This window comes from Pecten maximus, chromosome 13, assembly GCF_902652985.1.
Source record: "Pecten maximus chromosome 13, xPecMax1.1, whole genome shotgun sequence".
Lineage (NCBI taxonomy): Eukaryota > Metazoa > Mollusca > Bivalvia > Pectinida > Pectinidae > Pecten > Pecten maximus.
In genome coordinates, this window is record NC_047027.1 from 32229769 (window position 1) to 32249695 (window position 19927).

Genomic DNA, 19927 nt, shown 5'->3' on the forward strand with positions numbered 1-19927 from the left:
AGTTTAACGCCCTTGTCAGTCGCCAGTATGGTGAGTAGTATATACCTGTATTAATTTAAGACAGACCATATACATTTATATACAGGTAAAATGGTGTTTATCATCGATATCTTCCATCCTTCTTCGTCCTTTTACTAATCTGTCTTCTCCTAGCTTCCTTCTATGTATATATGTGCCATCTTCATCCTCGTATCCAGCATTTGAATCAATCTTCCACCCAGTTAATACTGTGCGTGTGACCTGTATATCATAACTTTCTACTTTCTCAAGAATGATATTAAGATAATCAGTAAAAATAAGATTTTTATCTTGGTATATTGTACTTTGTAAAGTTGATGCCATACTCAGTGTGAACATTTGGTCCAAAATGCAAAATGTTTCCAAAGAAAAAAAGCCATTTTCAGTCATCACTTGTTGATATATATACAGGATGTACGTACAAACATAAAATATACTGACTATGAACAGAGAACACTTATCATATTATCATTACATCACTTTAATATTATACAGGATGTACGTACAAACATAAAATATACGGACTATGAACAGAGAACACTTATCATATTATCATTACATCACTTTAATATTATATAGGATGTACATACAAACATAAAATATACTGACTTAATTTAATATGAACAGAGAACACTTATCATATTATCATTACATCACTTTAACACTTAAAAACATGACAGTAAATGTGAGTTATAAATTTTGATAAAGAAGAATTTCAATGCTGCAAATATTTATATTTGTCAAGTCATTTTGAGATGGTAAATGGACATGTTTTTATTTCGGCAATGTTTAGTAAAGGGAGGTAATTAATGTAATCAGTTCGTACAGCCAATCAGATGACCATAAATGATGTATTGATACACATATATCTGATACGATTGCAATCCATCATCAAGTTTTGTTTTGATTGATCATTGATCTAAAACTTGTAGCATTCAGGTAGCTCAGTTGGTAGGATGTCTGGCTAGTGTTCAGAGGTCCGGGTTCGAACCCTGGTCTATAGCTGTGCACTTTTCAACTCCTACTACATATATATAGTTATTATGACTGACACAACTTTCCAAGCCATTATAGTATTGCATGGTGTCGTATGTAATCTATAATGTTCGCCTGTTAAGCTTTGTCATTTATAACAACTATACATGCCATACCTATAAGCTAGTTAAAATACTGTTTGTATTTCCTACAGCTTTAATTTGTTATCTTGTATATTCAATTAAGCTAAGATAAGACATTCAATACTGGACAGACCTTTTAATGTTAACTGTTCCCCATGGCTAAAATTACAATGTTTATAATGGACACTCAGTGGACATCATCAACAGTTTTTTATATCATTTCCTGTAATGGTTTATATATATATCATTTCCTGTAATGGTTTATACATATCATTTCCTGTAATGGTTTATATATATATCATTTCCTGTAATGGTTTATACATATCATTTCCTGTAATGGTTTATATATATATCATTTCCTGTAATGGTTTATACATATCATTTCCTGTAATGGTTTATATATATATCATTTCCTGTAATGGTTTATACATATCATTTCCTGTAATGGTTTATATATATATCATTTCCTGTAATGGTTTATACATATCATTTCCTGTAATGGTTTATATATATATCATTTCCTGTAATGGTTTATACATATCATTTCCTGTAATGGTTTATATATATATCATTTCCTGTAATGGTTTATATATATCATTTCCTGTAATGGTTTATATATATCATTTCCTGTAATGGTTTATATATATCATATGTTGTTGTCGTTTTTATGTAACATTTACTGCTATGTAATCCCTCTATATAGATAAGTTTTCTACATATTTTGTAATTTGTTTCAGGATGGTGACGCTCACCAACAACTAGAAAACCTGAAGAAGACAAAATCAGAACTGCTTAAAAGAATCACTGACCTCAAACAGCAGATTGTGGAGATAGAAAACCAGGAAAATGAGGCCATCAGAGAGGTACAGTTTATAGAGAGGAGTGGTCAGCTTATAGGGAGAAGTGGTCAGTTTATAGAGAGGAGTGGTCAGTTTATAGAGAGGAGTGGCTAGTTTATAGAGAGGAGTGGTCAGTTTATAGAGAGGAGTGGTCAGTTTATGATATGGAGGAGTGGTCAGCTTATAGAGAGGAGTGGTCAGTATATAGAGAGGAGTGGTCATGATCAGTATATAGAGAGGAGTGGTCATTTTATAGTGAGGAGTGGTCAGTTTATAGAGGAGTGGTCAGTTTATAGGGAGGAGTGGTCAGTTTATAGAGAGGAGTGGTCATTTTATAGAGGAGTGGTCAGTTTATAGGGAGGAGAAGTCAGTTTGTAGAGAGGTGTGGTCATTTTATAGGAAGGAGTGCTCTGCTGAAGGGCTTGTATACGTAATTTACACTATTTTCCAGAACAGAATTAAAAATGTACCTTGAAAATAAATAGAGAAAGAGATTGTTCCAGAATTTCTATGATAAATGTCTTTCTTTCCTTCAAACTTTTGATAAAAAAAAATATTTTAAGCCTAAAAACAACAACCTTTACAGTAGTTCATAGCTAGGTTTCCCTGTCATAGATAGTTTCAGGAGTTGTGATTCAGAGGTTTCTGGTGATGTCAGGATATATTGTGTTTTGTGTAATGATTTTGTGTGTTGTCATGGTTTTATTTGTGGTGGTTGCCACGGTTACAGTTGGAGATGGAGCGTGCTCTGTTGGAGGGTGAACACCAGACCGAGATGGATGAACTACAGTCAGACCAGGACCGAATCAACCTCCTCAAACAACGACAGGCTGAACTCATTGAGCTGGCCACACAGGACCGCGAAAAGGTAAGCTCCTGTACTTCTCACAAACACAAAAGTAAACTAGAGTGCTCTCCCTTTGTGGTGAGCTAGCACAGCTATCCAATGACTAGGGTTAATACAATTCTCAAAATTTTACTTTTACCTTCAGATATATGACCATTATTGTAAAGACAAGTAATACTGTGGTATACTTTGAATGTTTTTATTTTATTTTTTTTGTTAAATTGCTGCATTTTTGAGAAATTAAAAGATGCACTTTTGCTTGACATGGAGGTTAGAATGTTTGGATCAGCACTAGAGAAATATTGGTTAACGATGTTTTAAGGAGAAAGTTGACCAGATTAACGAGTACATCAAATGTCCTCCTACTATCAGACTAACGGAATGGTTCTCTGGCAGACAGATGTGCATGACAGTAAATAGTTCTTTATACATCAGCTATTGAGGTCTGCTGTCATGTACAGATTAAATTATCATTCATTTATTTGTTTTGAATATGAACATGATTTTATTTGTATAATTTCATTTCTAACTGCTAGACATTTTCTTGGGTATAAACTGTGTGATTCAGTTGTTTGTACAATACATAGTATGATAGATTCCTAGTATACCCACCTGTCCCCCACCCGTCCCCACAAGTCCCCGCCCATCCCCCACCTGTCCCCCACCCGTCCCCATCTGTCCCCACCCGTCCCCGCCCATCACCACCCGTCCCCATCTGTCCCCCGCCCGTCCCCACCCATCCCCCACCTGTCCCCACCCATCCCCATCTGTCCCCACCCGTCCCCGCCCATCACCACCCGTCCCCATCTGTCCCCCGCCCGTCCCCACCCATCCCCCATCTGTCCCCACCCGTCCCCACCCACCCCTGCCCATCACCACCCGTCCCCATCTGTCCCCCGCCCGTCCCCACCCATCCCCCACCTGTCCCCACCCATCCCCATCTGTCCCCACCCGTCCCCACCCGCCCCCGTCCATCACCACCCGTCCCCATCCGTCCCCTGCACATCACCACCCATCCCCCGCCGATCACCACCCGTCCCCACAAATCCCCACCCATCCCCCGCCCCTCCCAACCCGTCCCCCATCCATCACCACCCATCCCCACCTGTCCCCACCCGTCCCCCGCCCATCCCCACCCGTCCACCTGTAACAAAACACCTGTGAGGGTATTTTATACCTGTAACAAAACACGTGTGAGGGTATTTTCTACCTGTAATATAAACACCTGTGAGGGTATTTTATACCTGTAATATAAACACCTGTGAGGGTATTTTATACCTGTAACATAAACACCTGTGAGGGTATTTTATACCTGTAATATAAACACCTGTGAGGGTATTTTACACCTGTAACAAAACACGTGTGAGAGTATTTTATATCTGTAACATAAACACCTGTGAGGGTATTTTATACCTGTAATATAAACACCTGTGAGGGTATTTTATACCTGTAACAAAACACATGTGAGGGTATTTTATACCTGTAACATAAACACCTGTGAGGATATTTTACACCTGTAACATAAACACCTGTGAGGGTATTTTACACTTGTTACATAAACACCTCTGAGGGTATTTTATACCTGTAACATAAACACCTGTGAGGGTATTTTACACCTGTAATATAAACACCTGTGAGGGTATTTTACACCTGTAATATAAACACTTGTGAGGGTATTTTATACCTGTAACATAAACACCTGTGAGGGTATTTTATACCTGTAATATAAACACCTGTGAGGGTATTTTACACCTGTAATATAAACACCTGTGAGGGTATTTTACACCTGTAACATAAACACCTGTGAGGGTATTTTACACATGTAACGTAAACACCTGTGAGGGTATTTTACACCTGTAACATAAACACTTGTGAGGGTATTTTATACCTGTAACATAAACACCTGTGAGGGTATTTTACACCTGTAATATAAACACCTGTGAGGGTATTTTACACCTGTAACATAAACACTTGTGAGGGTATTTTATACCTGTAACATAAACACCTGTGAGGGTATTTTACACCTGTAATATAAACACTTGTGAGGGTATTTTATACCTGTAACATAAACACCTGTGAGGGTATTTTATACCTGTAACATAAACACCTGTGAGGGTATTTTATACCTGTAATATAAACACCTGTGAGGTATTTTATACCTGTAACATAAACACCTGTGAGGGTATTTTATACCTGTAATATAAACACCTGTGAGGGTATTTTACACCTGTAATGTAAACACCTGTGATGGTATTTTATACCTGTAACATAAACACCTGTGAGGGTTTTTTATACCTGTAACTTAAACACCTGTGAGGGTATTTTACACCTGTAATGTTAACACCTGTGAGGGTATTTTACACCTGTAACATAAACACCTGTGAGGGTATTTTACACCTTTAACGTAAACACCTGTGAGGGTATTTTATACCTGTAACATAAATACCTGTGAGGGTATTTTAAACCTGTAATATACACACCTGTAAGGGTATTTCACACCTGTAACATAAACACCTGTGAGGGCATTTTACACCTGTAATATAAACACCTGTGAGGGTATTTTACACCTGTAATATAAACACCTGTGAGGGTATTTTATACCTGTAACATAAACACCTGTAAGGGTATTTTACACCTGTAACATAAACACCTGAGCTAGTCCCTGTTTACCTTTATTTCCTACAGATGAGAGTACAGGTAAATTCACACTTTTGTGTAATCTGGATGTATAGACTTGTACAAGTTCAGCAAATCTGTCAAATTATCAATTATTAAGCCAAATAAATGTATCTTCATTAATATAATCCAGTTAATTACAAAGAAGATATATATTTAAAACATATCTGCATGGATATTTCCATTAGATGATTAACTTGTGCAAGTCTATTCCGTGTGTACTATATAGTAGTTGTAGAATGTGACACTGATCCCTACACTCCAGAGTAGACTGTTCCAATACAGAGGATGGGGCATTCCATTAATGGATCACCAGGGGTCACGGTGGAAATGTGCATCTTCCAGCATCCCTAACAAACTATATCTGCACATACTTTACTTTTTCCAATTTGAGTTGTATTTTGTTTTCTTTCTTGAGTTGAAACTTTTTTATTTTAGTGTTGAATAATTTTATGTTTCATTGTTTTTATTGGTTACTTGGGTAATTTTATGGATAGATTTTGAAAGAAATATTTCTTTTGATAAACCTCTTCATCACAAAACCTTTCACAAGTATGCTGAGCACACCTGGACTTAAAGGCACAAACCTTTCCTGCCTTTATTATTTACAAATTATCTTCCTTATCCAAACAGCTTACAAACATTTAAGTAGACCTTAAGTATCGAAAACACAGCCGACTGATGGAATAAACATACTCCTGATGTCAATCAAGCTCCGAACATTCACGGTCTCAGCTTATGATGTCAATTTCCGAACATCCACAATATCAGCTTACAATGTCAATTTCCAAACTTCCACAGCCTCAGCTTTTAATGTCAATCAATTCCCAAACTGCCACAATCTCAGCTTAAGATGTCGTCATTTTCCAAACATCCACTTTCTTTGATTCCAATGTCTGTATACATTGCATTTATATTAACATAAATTGGTGCAATTATTGAATATTTACATTTGTAATAATGACTGTTTGGACATCATGACTTAGAATGAATATTTTTAGGTGGAATGTATGTGTAATATTGGTGTAATATTCATTTGTGGAATGTTTGTGGAAGATTTGTAGAATGTTTGAGGAATGTTTGTGGAGTGAATGTGGAAATTTTGTGGAATGTTTGAGGATGATGTAGGTGGAATTTTTGTGGAATATTTTTGGAATGTATAGAGTTACTGAGAGAATGTATAAGATATCGTCAAATTAATTGTATAACTTAACGAGCCTGGTAGATTTGTGGCCAGTGTACATGTGTAGGCCAGTGTCTGTATATACTGTATAGGTATGACATTCTGTGTATTAGCATGATCGATATTTACTGTAGTCTGTCGTGATTTTGTTGGGAATACATTAACAAATTTAAGTGTTCAGATATATAACATTTTCGAAGCTGTAACCACTGGTCTTGAATTAAACTTCTGAGATGAGTATATTAGATTTATCTCCCTTGTTAGCAGCATGTCTGTTTATCGTAGTCTTGTCGATATAAACTTGTCTGATCATTTTTTTCATAATAATATTACTGCAAATGCATAACCTCTTACTGAGGGAGTTATTACAGGGGCCAGTATATAACCTCTTACTGAGGGAGTTATTACAGGGGCAGTATATAACCTCTTACTCAAGGGTCTTACATGTTTATAATATTTTCATGAAACTACCATTTTTTTTTTTTTAAGTTGTAATTACCTCCCCTGACACTGTCCAGTGTTTATCATGTACTGAATCAAGGAGAGTTTTAGTTTCAGTTGTAAATGGCACATCATGCTTTAATATAGATTTTGGGATTACATTTGATAAACCCCATCTTCCTTTTGTATGTCTATAAAGCTGAGAAATGAATTACCTCCCCTGTTCTATTTTTTAGAAATAGTGAATTATATTTAGTTTAGTTGTTACTACATATTCATGTATCACAAAATGCTTTAGAAGTTTATCTATTTATAGAATATAGAATTACAATTTATATCTACCATCATGCTGTGGTGTGACTATCAATCTGAAATATGAATTACCTCCCTTGACGCTATTTTTAGGAGGAGAATCGTATGCATGGTGAGCGTGAGAAACTTTTAGAACTGGAGCGTCACCACTACGACACGGAGCAGATCCTAGAAACATGTCGGAAAGAAGAGGAGGAGTCCTACCTGGATCGCTTCCAACGGGAACAGGAAGTCCTAGACAACCAGAGACGTCTGTTTGAGGACCTGGAATTTCAGCAGCTGGAGGTATTGATTAAGAGACCTGGATATTTCAACTATAGGGCTAGGAAAATTCAACAATAGACTGGGGAAATTTAAATATAGGATAGGGAAATTCAACAATAGACTGGGGAATTTAACAATAGGCTAGGAAAATTCAACAATAGACTGGGGAAATTTAACTATAGGATAGGGAAATTCAACAATAGACTGGGGAATTTAACAATAGGCTAGGAAAATTCAACAATAGACTGGGGAAATTTAACTATAGGATAGGAAAATTCAACAATAGACTGGGGAAATTTAACTATAGGATAGGGAAATTCAACAATAGGCTGGAATAATTCAACTATAGGGCTGGGATAATTCTACTGTATACCAATTGAACAATAGACTTGGACAATTCAACAATAGGGTTGGGACAATTTGGTAATAGGCCTGGGACAGAATTTTTCTTAATTAGTCCAATTTAAATAAACACAATCCTCATCAAGTCCCTATGATACAAATAGTTCTCTTCCAATAAACAAAACTAAAGAAATATTTTATGCAAAAACTCAAATGAAATATTTAAAAGTATAATTTACAAAGCCTGTTGTCTTGGTGTTCATTGTAAATGAAACTATCAGAAACCCGAACTGAAATGTGTCCATACTCGATTACCCTTTAATTAATGAAGTTTCACATTTTTGTTTTCAGTCTGAGGCAAAGTTTGAGGAGGAAAAGGAACAGATACAACGTAAACTGATGAAAGGTCAAAATGAACTTTTGGAAAAGTACAGGACAAGGGAGGTAAGTCTGTAATATTCTGTACAGTACAGATCAAGGGAGGTAAGTCTAATATTCTGTACAGTACAGATCAAGGGAGGTAAGTCTGTAATATTCTGTACAGTACAGATCAAGGGAGATAAGTCTAATATTCTGTAAAGTACAGATCAAGGGAGGTAAATGTAATATTCTGTACAGTACAAATCAAGGGAGATAAGTCTAATATTCTGTACAGTACAAATCAAGGGAGGTAAGTTTGTAATATTCTGTACAAGTACAGATCAAGGGAGGTAAGTCTGTTATATCCTGTACAAGAACAGACAAATGACGGTAAAATAAAAACAAAACATTTTGTGATTTGCATCGTTTTTGTGGGAAGACAATTCTAATGAACTTTTTTGTGTAGACAACTCTTATGAAAATTTGTGGGTAGACAACTCTAATGAGAATTTGTGGGTAGACAACTCTTATGAGAATTTGTGTGTAGACAACTCTAATGAGAATTTTTGTGTAGACAACGCTAATGAAAATTTGTGGGAAGATAACTCTAATGAGAATTTGTGTGTAGACAACTCTAATGAAAATTTGTGGGAGGATAACTGGCTGTTAGTCACTGTTTTAGCATATTGCCTTAAGTGAGTATCATTGTCCTTGTAGGGACGTCTACAGCAGATCGACAACCAGCAAAAAGAGATGCTGAGTAATGTTAAGAGGGACATGGAAACGATGGAGCAACGACGCCAACAGCTCGTAGAGGAGTTCCGAAAGGTAGCTATAGTTACTAGCTCGGCTGCCATATTTGTTTTTATCTTTCTTTATACAAATTAAATCTATATTTAGTTGAAGTTTATTATTGACAATGTACAATAAGACCGAACAAAAATGAACAGAAGTTATCAAGGCCGTTTCTTTTTATAGATTTCTAGAAAATTACAAAATGCTTGTTACTGATTGGCTGTCAAATGTTGTCATTGTTTTACAACCTGCTTCTGTCACCCTTTTTATGCTAATTTACTTTACAGAAAATCTTTTTATATATTTTCATTTTCAATTATGCCATGTGTTTTACCTGCATGTTTGCCCCAGACTAACTTTTCTCTAACTGTTGTTAAATTTGATCCCAGCTTCTCCCCAATTGACATTCTCAAGTTTATTTGGGTGGTACCGTTCGAGTTTCACAAACTTTGGCTGGCTTTTGAAGTTTTCTATTTATTAAAACTTAATTTAAGTATATTCTTTATAGTTGAAATAAATGTAATTGTTTATAACTTGTTGTTTTAGTGTCAAACACAAAATACAATAAGGCCAGTCAGGGTGTCCTCACCATTTATAAATAATTTGAGATGTTTTGTTTCCGTTTGACTGATAGAGATGTTTAATTTACAGGACAAGAAACAGTTAGCTGGAGTGATGAAGAAAATTCAGGAAATATCACAGTTCTTGTCTGTTAGCGATGTAGATCATGGCGGACGTTCGTCAGACAATGAGACCGAGGTATCCTTCCTCACTTACGTCGTAACGTGTCAATCAGTGAAATATCAGAAAATTAATTAATTACCTCTGATATGTTTTCAAGGCAGTGACAATTTTTTTCTATATTTTCTTGCTAGGGAAAGATTTTTGCTCTCTCAGATTTTAACCAATGGTAATACAGAATACAAAACTAGTGGATATATATCAGCCAATCAAAAAATCTTAAATGTGTTAAGCGTTTGCCTCCATTTTGATATACTCCAGTTGAGAATTCCTCAAGGTGACGAAAGTACAGAAGTATGATTACTAGATACTTGGTTCTGAAACTTTTCCTTTTCTTGTATAATATAGCTATTAAAGATAATAAAAAGATGCATTCCTTCAGTTAAATGTAAAAAGGCACAATGCATATGTTACTTGTGTTGGCTCTCTTGTAAAAATTTTATCAAACTGCAAACCATCCCTTTCCTCAGTAATTCTGACATTTCCTAATTCTGTTTTTTTTTTTTAATTTTTTCATTTTCTTTTCTTTTTTTTTCATTTTCTTGTATTTTGTTTTTTATTTTATTTTTTTTAATTTTTTTTTTGGTCTGTTAATTTGCCAGGTTCAATCTCCTTGGAATAAAACTAAAGTTGACAATAACAACTACACCTGCATGCTGTTCTTTATTTCCATGTCTTGTGTTTTTTTCGGTTTGAATGCTTTGTAGAGCACCTTGTAAAATTTTACCAATCCTCATTAATTCCAGAATTTTAACAGTGAGAGATTTTGGGTGACTGGAATGAAAGTCGACTGTAAAATTTCTCTCTATATAATGACAGTTTTATATGCCAGAGTTTGGTAGTAGAACTGTTGCATATCAAATTGTATTTCATGTACCACTCTGGTTTCTCGTAAATACAATATAACTTGATCTTACTTGATCTAACGTAAATATTCTTCACTCTACATAAGTAAAGCAAGGACGAGATTCCATATTTGTGAGTTTTGTAGGATTTTCCACCTTAGTCTAAATCCAGTCCCAATACTAAGAGATATACTGGATAATTAAAATTTGAGGGAGCCCACAGGACAAACATGAATGTGGGACTCGGATATCTAAGTCCAAAATATCACTACACATTTCGTGTTACATACTCAGACTTGGTATGTAACATAAAGGGGAGGTAACTCTACAGACTTTAGATAAGTGTAGTTTCAGACTCGTACATCCTCACTGTTTTACAGAGAGAAACTTGCAGTTGTTTACCCATGTTTTAAACATATTACAGCCAAATAATTTAAAGTATTTACAATTTCCAAAATTTGATTAATCCAGTAGAAATAATATTTTATGTTACTTAAAATTTTCCAAAGTTGAATACATAGGTTAGAAATTCTAACCAAATTTGGCAAGCATATCAGACACGTCTGTACCACTCATAGCAAATAGGATTGAATATTTTATTAATTGCTGTTTTAAAAGTCCAATTATAGAGAATTTATTTCATTTGTACACATAGTTTTTCCTGGAAACATTAATAAAATTGTAACAATAGGCTTCTTATTGTTTTTTTCAAAAAAAAGGATAATTTGTTTTGCCTTATAAAGCTTTATATTTTCCTGGATTAAAATCAGAGGGAAAATGCTGGTTATTTCTTATCATTCCATTTTGAAACAAACATTTAATACATTTTCATATTATTTATTCATTTTTGACAATAAATTTTCAAATTGGTATTTATTTTTTTTGACAATGAATTTTCAATTGTTATTTATTAATTGTTGGCAATGAATTTTCGAATTGTGAATTATTCATTTTTGACAAAAAACAAAACACAAAGTTGTATTTTGATATTTAATCAATACAAATTTCACACAAAAAACTGCTAATTTTTTAGGTTTACTTGTATAAACAAAATAATGAAGTGTTAAATGAGGAGCATTGATGAGACAACCAACCAGTTATAAGATTTGATATTTTCCCTGTAGAATATGTGACATATACTGGATTAAGTAGTAACTATGGTTTATTTTTCAGGATAAACAGGATTTGAAGAGTCCAGGCCAAAGTTCACTTCCAAAGACACCAACTCATCGCTCAGTGGATTTATCTCCCTTGCTCACATCTCAAAACTTGTCTCCCTTTCCGAACTCTTTATCACATTTACAAATCACGCCAAATACTAGTAACGGGAGCAACTACAGCACTGGGTCGTCCCCAACGGGGCTCACGCCTGGGTCCAACACGGGGTCCCCAAGGGGGCTTACTGTGCCAAATAGTGCGTACCCAGGTGAGAGGAAAAAATCTAGCACACTTGAGGACATAGAGAAAAACCGTTGTCTATTTATGGAACAGCAAGGCAAGTCACCCTAGCAACACACAGCCAACATGTAACCTGCTCATTTTAATTCATGCAACAGAAATGTTTATGAATCAATTCAGGTCAACTTTATCAATCAACCATTATTTTTAAAGTCCTTCTGGACAAATGGAAAATTCACAGATTATCTTTTTCTCATATTAGTCAGTCACAGAAAATTTGATACTTAAATCCAGGTAAAAATAAACTAGATTATATTTTCAGGTGAAATTCTAGATAAATGCCTAGTTCTAAGCCCATGAATCTTACTGATTTCATGCTTTGTAATAAGTTCAAGCCTGGTAATAAGCCCATGTCTGGTAATAAGTCCATGTCTGGTAATAAGTCCATGTCTGGTAATAAGTCCATGTCTGGTAATAAGCCCATGTCTGGTAATAAGCCCATGTCTGATAATAAGCCCACATCTGGTTATAAGTCCATGTCTGGTAATAAGTCTTACACATTTCTGTTGCATTCATTCCAAATGCAGAAAAAAGATCTTTCAAAACAGCTCCAGAGGCAAGGCCACTGTATAGCGATCCCGTAATAAGCCCACCCCCTGTTTTCAGTAAAAGTTGTTGTGACTTCCTGGGCTTATTACAGGATAAATACAGAATTTATCCGGTAACCAAGGAAATGAGCAGGTCACATGTTCACTGTACTCTGAAGATCAACCAAGATCTGTGCATGACTGAAAATTAGCTGAAATAATTGTAAAGAATTTTGTTGTATAACTTTGTGATTCAGAATTTGAATTAAGATAAACAGTACCAAGCTGATCAATTCTTAAAATAGAAGTGATTGGTGATGTCAGCATGTGTACAGTTATCTATTTTAACTACATTTCATGACATAAAATCACTACAGTCTTAAAAAAATATTATTCTAAATAAAAGATATATTTTGAATTGTGTTTTAATTAAAATGATCAGTTGATATTACATCTTTTTAATGTTTTATGACAGTTGAACAGATCTTCAGAGAAGTCTTAACATTAGCACATAGTTTATGTAACCAACAGTCAATCCAAGTAATGTAAACCTTTGGTGATACCTTCATTTACGATAATTCTCACTGCTATCCTAACACTCGGGGATGGTTAATACAGACCAAAAATCTGTCATTCTGGCTGATTGATTCTCCAATTGATCATTATAATTTTGTTCATGCATCTATTTTTACATAAATTATCACAAATTAATCATTAAATTAATTTTTTTACATAGACTTTATATATTTATTACTTCTGATTCATTCAAGTTTAAAAACCTGAATGTATTTCTGGAGAAATTATTGTACAAACCAAGATTGAAACCTTTCCCCTTGGATTGACTGTTCTGTATATCACACATACACCACTAATATCACATATCACTGTAAAGTCATATTGTACCGGTGGTAACCCTGGGGCCCAGACGCTCACCAATAACTGTATCAAGCTCTCAACAAAGGGGGTAACTGTGTATCAATAGCTTCCAAACTCTAAATAAAGGGGGTAACTGTGTATCAACAGCTTTCAAACTCTCAATAAAGGGGAATAACTGCTTATCAATAGATTCTAAACTCTCAATAAAGGGGGATAACTGTGTATCAACAGCTTACTCTCTCAACAAATGGGGTAAAATGTGTATCAACAGTTTCCAAACTCTCAACAAAGGGGGATAACTGTGTATCAACAGCTTCCAAACTCTCAACAAAGGGGGATAACTGTGTATCAACAGCTTCCAAACTCTCAACAAGGAGGGATAACTGTGTATTAAACAGTTTCCGAACTCTCAATAAAGGGGGGGGGGGTAATTGTGTATCAACTGTTTCCGAACTCTCAACAAAGGGGGATAACTTTGCATCAACAGCTTCCAAACTCTCAACAAAGGGGGGATAACTATATCAACACCTAAAAGTTATTGTGACAATATGACTGGTTCTGAAGGTTATCACCGGTAAAATGTGAACATTCATTCCAAATTTACCCTATATACTTTGATGTAATCGATATATAGATCTAGTGGGAGGGTATACACTATATTTTCTCTCTAATCTAAATTGTATCTTGTCGAATGATATACTTTCTGTCTGAAGTGAATCTTGTATATAAATCCTAATTGTAGCTTATAGAAAATAGTTTGTCAGCTATGTAAACAGTAGAGTATAGGGTAGCTAGTATATTTAGATATAGCTATATCTCTACCATGTACTCATTCTGAAAAGTGTATCAACTTCAAACCTGTAAACCCTTTCTGTGAAATCTAATCCTCAAGAATGAATATTTTGATTTTAATGAAATTTGTCCAGTTTTTTGAACATTTCTTTCTTTCATGTGTCAAATCAATATGTATATTTCGTCATCATATATATGATTTTTGTAGAGTACTGAATCTTTGAAATTTAGAATATTAATATATTTATACATGTATTATGTCCATGTACGAAATGATAAGAATATACCGAACGGTCACTACAGGTTAGGAATACTATGAGTTTTACTCGATGACAACATAAGTTTTAGATAAATCAATTTATACATACACACTTACACATAATAAATACAGGATTTACATCCTTTGATTCAGCTCATACTAAAAAATATAAATAAAATCACATATGATTTAGGGATATATGTTTGACCTCTTGGAGTCAAAGGTCAAACCTAGTGAACTTTTTCATTCTATGATAGTGGTCTTAAAGATAATTGATCAATCTGAAATTGTTCTCAAGGCGATAATAAGCCAGTTTGTCACATTTGTGAACAATTTGTAGTTATACTCGCTGTGTATAATGCTGTAATAATCTAACAACTAATCGCGTAATTCTGGTCGATTGCACAAACACAAATGTCAAACTGACAGTGTATAAAATAGAACTTAAGAGGATGCATCATTCTGTGTTTTATGAGATGATGTTCGACAAATGGTTTTCCATCTTATATGATGTGAGGTGTTTTATTGCTAGTATATGTCATACATACAAGTTGTTATGTGGATCCATCGAGGATTAACCGACGGACGTAAAAATCACGCGGAAAGTGATAATCAGCATCGCCTTTCTATACGATAACTTGCTTCAGTGTCGTACTATTTATAGGTTAGTTGTCAAGGGATCGAAACAAAAATTGAGGTCCAAAGTGTAGAAAAGTCCTTCAGAGATATTGTGTTTGTTACTTAAATACATCAGTAATAGATGATGATGATGATGATGATGATTAACGCAGTCCCTTAGGGCTGCTTGCTAAAAAATAGTAGTAGTAAAATACTCAGAATTTTATCAATTTCTGCAAATAGCTATAAAGTGTAATTTTATTGGTGCAAACCTTAAAACAAATGTTGTTTATTCATTTTTGAACATTTCTCTCTCACAATCCCTTTATGGTTGAATTTTTAAGAATTAAAAACAATGCTAATAACAAATTACTTCAATTTCTTATAGGTTTGTTTAATATGAAAAAGTCAAAATATGTTGTCTAAGATTTTGTTGAGGGCATCGTGTACGAATAAACCGTGTCTTCTGGTGAACAGGTGGTAATGTGATCGAGCAGGAGAAGAGAAGAATCGAGGAATTAAAACGACGCGCGGCTGACGAAGGACGAGCACAGTGGGAAGAGCGTAAACTCAGGGAGGCTAACTGTAAAAGTTTTAACTCATTGGAGTCCGAGGATTCGAGCATAGCCAGCAGCTGTGAAACGCCATCCGAGAAAGAGACAAGGTAGGTAACTCTAGGTAGGAAGGGAGGTAACTCTAGGTAGAAAGGGGGGCAACTCAGGCTAAAGAACATTTTGGTGGCCAATGTGTTGGAATTTTAACAAATAATTATGTTAAATTTTGAATATTGTTTGTTTGCATTTTCAGTGAAGAATATTAGTTAATTTATGTGCATGAAGAAAACATTGAATTATTTTCAGGTCCATTGCCACAATGCCATGTTCTGCCATATTTGTGAAATATTTGTAGTTACTCACTGTGTATAATGCTGTAATAATCTAACAACTAATCGCGTAATTCTGGTCGATTGCACAAACACAAATGTCAAACTGACAGTGTATAAAATAGAACTTAAGAGGATACATCATTCTGTGTTTTATGAGATGTTGTTCGACAAATGCCTTTCAGCCTTTCACAACACAGTTTACGACTCCCGTGTATATAGTTGTAACATGAAGTGGCTGTCTCGAGGGTAAACAACTAAGGAAAGTCTCTGTATAAAACACAAAGGATTTCACTCTCAACACAAATTTCACCAACCTAAAGCCATAACAGCTGTTTTTCCCCTAAGTTTTTACATAGTTCCAAGAAATAAACAAAACCTTTTATAACCATGATTATCTTTCTGATATATAAACTATAAAATGCTTCTTCTGTAACGCTACTGAACAGTTTTGATGTCATTAGATTGTCTCGCCTGTGATGAAGCAAGCGTGACCATGGTGTTATACTTTTCTGGCACTGTAATTGTTTGATCCAACCACACATTTTCGTTCACACACAGAATAATGAATATGAATGGCATGGTAGTTATGGTCATAAATTCTAGAGGGCTGTTTTGCAAAATGTTTGCTGCAAAAACAATTCAGCAATTAACATAGGAAAAATAATTTTCAGTTCTGAACAAACTGAGTATTTCCACCTATTAACTGTATAATACCTCTCTAACACTGCCGATTATTTCTCTGGCAAGTCAAAACAGACAGGTACTGAATATATTCATGAAAGAAAACAATGTTGTTTTACAATGCAACACATTTTACCAATACCAATAGCTATATGTTTTCAAACATTCATTTGAAAGAAGTGATTCTAGATTTTCAGGCATATTATGGCTTTTCGTGAGGTATTTTTATGTTTTTTTTATACCAAATTGTCATAAATGTGATGTACTCTCTTCATCACATGGTCTTTGTAATTTACCACGAGCCTTATAAACAGCTCTGAGATCCCCTGATGACATCAATCATTTTACCCTGACGAGTCTCTCATGCATAAACAATATAAATCGTGGTCGGAGGAAGACTTCTGTAAATAAAGACAACCCGTACTTAATTCAGGCCCATTTCTGCGTTCATTGTTTCCGCTATTTAGGCAAAAGTTTGCGAGAGATGGAAACTTGATGTATAATTGATTTGGTATTGTATAGTTGGTAATATCTTCTGTAGTTAATATCCTGGACATGTTGGAGTGTTTTACAGCTAAACCACTTCACAAATACATGAATTATTTATACATGTGATCATTATTTTAATCCATCGACATCTTCAGGCACCGCCTTCAATTAAATTGGTATTCTACACCTTCCCAAGAAACCTTTGCCCTATAACCAACACCACTCATTCAAATTTCCTCTACATTTTTATCCCAACCTCCCTCTTCCATACAGTCTTCACCCTCCTCCTTCCCTCCCTCTCTCTTCTCTTCACTGTCCTCCCTCCCTCGTACATCCCCTACCCTCCTCCCTCCCTCTCTCTTCTCTTCACTGTCCTCCCTCCCTCGTACATCCCCTACCCTCCTTCTTCCCTCCCTCGTACATCCCCTACCCTCCTCCCTCCCTGGTACATCCCCTACCCTACCCTCCTCCCTCCCTGGTACATCCCCTACCCTCCTCCCTCCCTGGTACATCCCCTACCCTACCCTCCTCCCTCCCTCGTACATCCCCTACCCTCCTCCCTCCCTCTCTCTTCTCTTCACTGTCCTCCCTCCCTCGTACATCCCCTCCCTCTTCTTTCCCTCCCCAGTTACACCCCATCCCCTACCTCCTCCCCCTCCCCTCGTACATCCCCTACCCTACCCCCTCCCTCGTACATCCCCTACCTCCTCCACTCTGGTACATCCCCTCCCCTCCCCTCCCTCCCTGGTACATCCCCTACCCCCCTCCCTCCCTGGTACATCCCCTACCCTACCCTCCTCCCTCCCTCGTACATCCCCTACCCTCCTCCCTCCCTGGTACATCCCCTACCCTCCTCCTCCCTGGTACATCCCCTACCCTCCTCCCCTCCCCTGTCACCCTCTACCTCTTCTTCCTACTCCCCTTTAATCACCCTCCTCCCTCCCTCACCTTTCCCCTTCCCTCCTCATCCTTTCTCCTTCCTACCCTCCTCCTCCTTCTCCCACCCTCCTTCTCCCTCCCTCCCCCCCCACTATCCTTTCCTCCCCTTCACCCTCTCCTCACCCTCCCCTACCTTCCCCTTCCACATACCCTCCCCCTTCTTTTCCCTTCTCTCTTATATCCATTAATCTCCTCCATCCATCCCCACATTTTTCCTCCCCCCCCCTGTTTTTTTCTCCCACATTTTAACATCCCTCTCCCCTCCCCTCCCCTCCCTTCTATCCTTTTCTCCCACATTTTAACATCCCTCCCCTCCCCCCCTCCTTCCCCTCCCCTCCCCCCCCCATCTATCCTTTCCTCCCACATTTGAACATCCCTCTCCCCTCCCCTCCCCCCCCATCTATCCTTTTCTCCTACATTTTAACATCCCTCTCCCCTCCCTCCCCTATTTGAACATCCTGTTCCCCTCCTCCATCCCTCCCTCCCTCCCCCTTACTTCCTTGTCTTTCCTTACAGATCAATGGTTTTCTGTCAGGCAAGCAAAGGGTTTTTTGCCCTTTAGACTAATACCAAAAGCATTCTACATGCCAATCGGATTTCAAGTTGCTAATCGCCTGAAGTCGTCTGAAGTCATTCATTGGTAATTAAGACTAAGCCTGATTAACGAGGGGATGACGACATCATTGTGGACGTCCCTATGTAAAGTTCAGGGTGAAGACAGAACTAACCAGAGACAGATGTCATAACTCACTGTGAGTTTCTGTGTCGTTAGATTCTCTCCACAAGTTTTCTGTTATTTAGCCATCAATATTCTCTGTGCTGTCTAGTGAACTGACTAATTTCATTGAAGAAATACTTATTAGAAGGAAAGAGGAGAAAAGTAATGGACATATCTAACATATATAGAGCCAATAACTATTATACAATGGTTTATATTATACAATGGTTTATATTATACAATGGTTTATATGATACAATGGTTTATATTATACAATGGTTTATATCATACAATGGTTTATATCATACAATGGTTTATATGATACAATGGTTTATATCATACAATGGTTTATATTATACAATAGTTTATGTTATACAATGGTTTATATTATACAATGGTTTATATTATACAATGGTTTATGTTATACAATGGTTTATGTTATACAATGGTTTATATTATACAATGGTTTATATTATACAATAGTTTATATCATACAATGGTTTATATTATACAATGGTTTATATCATACAATGGTTTATATTATACAATGGTTTATATTATACAATGGTTTATATTATACAATGGTTTATATCGTACAATGGTTTATATTATACAATGGTTTATATTATACAATAGTTTATATTATACAATAGTTTATGTTATACAATGGTTTATATGATACAATGGTTTATATTATACAATGGTTTATATCATACAATGGTTTATGTTATACAATGGTTTATATTATACAATGGTTTATATTATACAATGGTTTATATGGTACAATGGTTTATATCATACAATGGTTTATATCGTACAATGGCTTGCATCCCTCTGGGATCTGTTGTTGTTTCCAAAATGCATTTGACCAAATTATGACCTTGACCTCACAATAAGCTGCGA

At 36.0% G+C, this 19927-nt stretch overlaps 1 protein-coding gene across 5 annotated transcripts in view; it reads left to right on the forward strand.

Moving 5' to 3' along the window:
* Nucleotides 1-19927, forward strand: part of LOC117341332 (pleckstrin homology-like domain family B member 1) — a 167594-nt gene that overhangs the window by 110846 nt on the left and 36821 nt on the right. For all 5 annotated transcript variants that reach the window (XM_033903188.1, XM_033903189.1, XM_033903190.1 and 2 more), the window contains 9 exons: nucleotides 1874-1999; nucleotides 2706-2843; nucleotides 5508-5519; nucleotides 7528-7719; nucleotides 8392-8484; nucleotides 9118-9228; nucleotides 9847-9954; nucleotides 11955-12276; nucleotides 15789-15975. In XM_033903188.1, coding sequence (XP_033759079.1) covers nucleotides 1874-1999; nucleotides 2706-2843; nucleotides 5508-5519; nucleotides 7528-7719; nucleotides 8392-8484; nucleotides 9118-9228; nucleotides 9847-9954; nucleotides 11955-12276; nucleotides 15789-15975 — 1289 coding nt within the window. The remainder of the gene's footprint in view (nucleotides 1-1873; nucleotides 2000-2705; nucleotides 2844-5507; nucleotides 5520-7527; nucleotides 7720-8391; nucleotides 8485-9117; nucleotides 9229-9846; nucleotides 9955-11954; nucleotides 12277-15788; nucleotides 15976-19927) is intronic.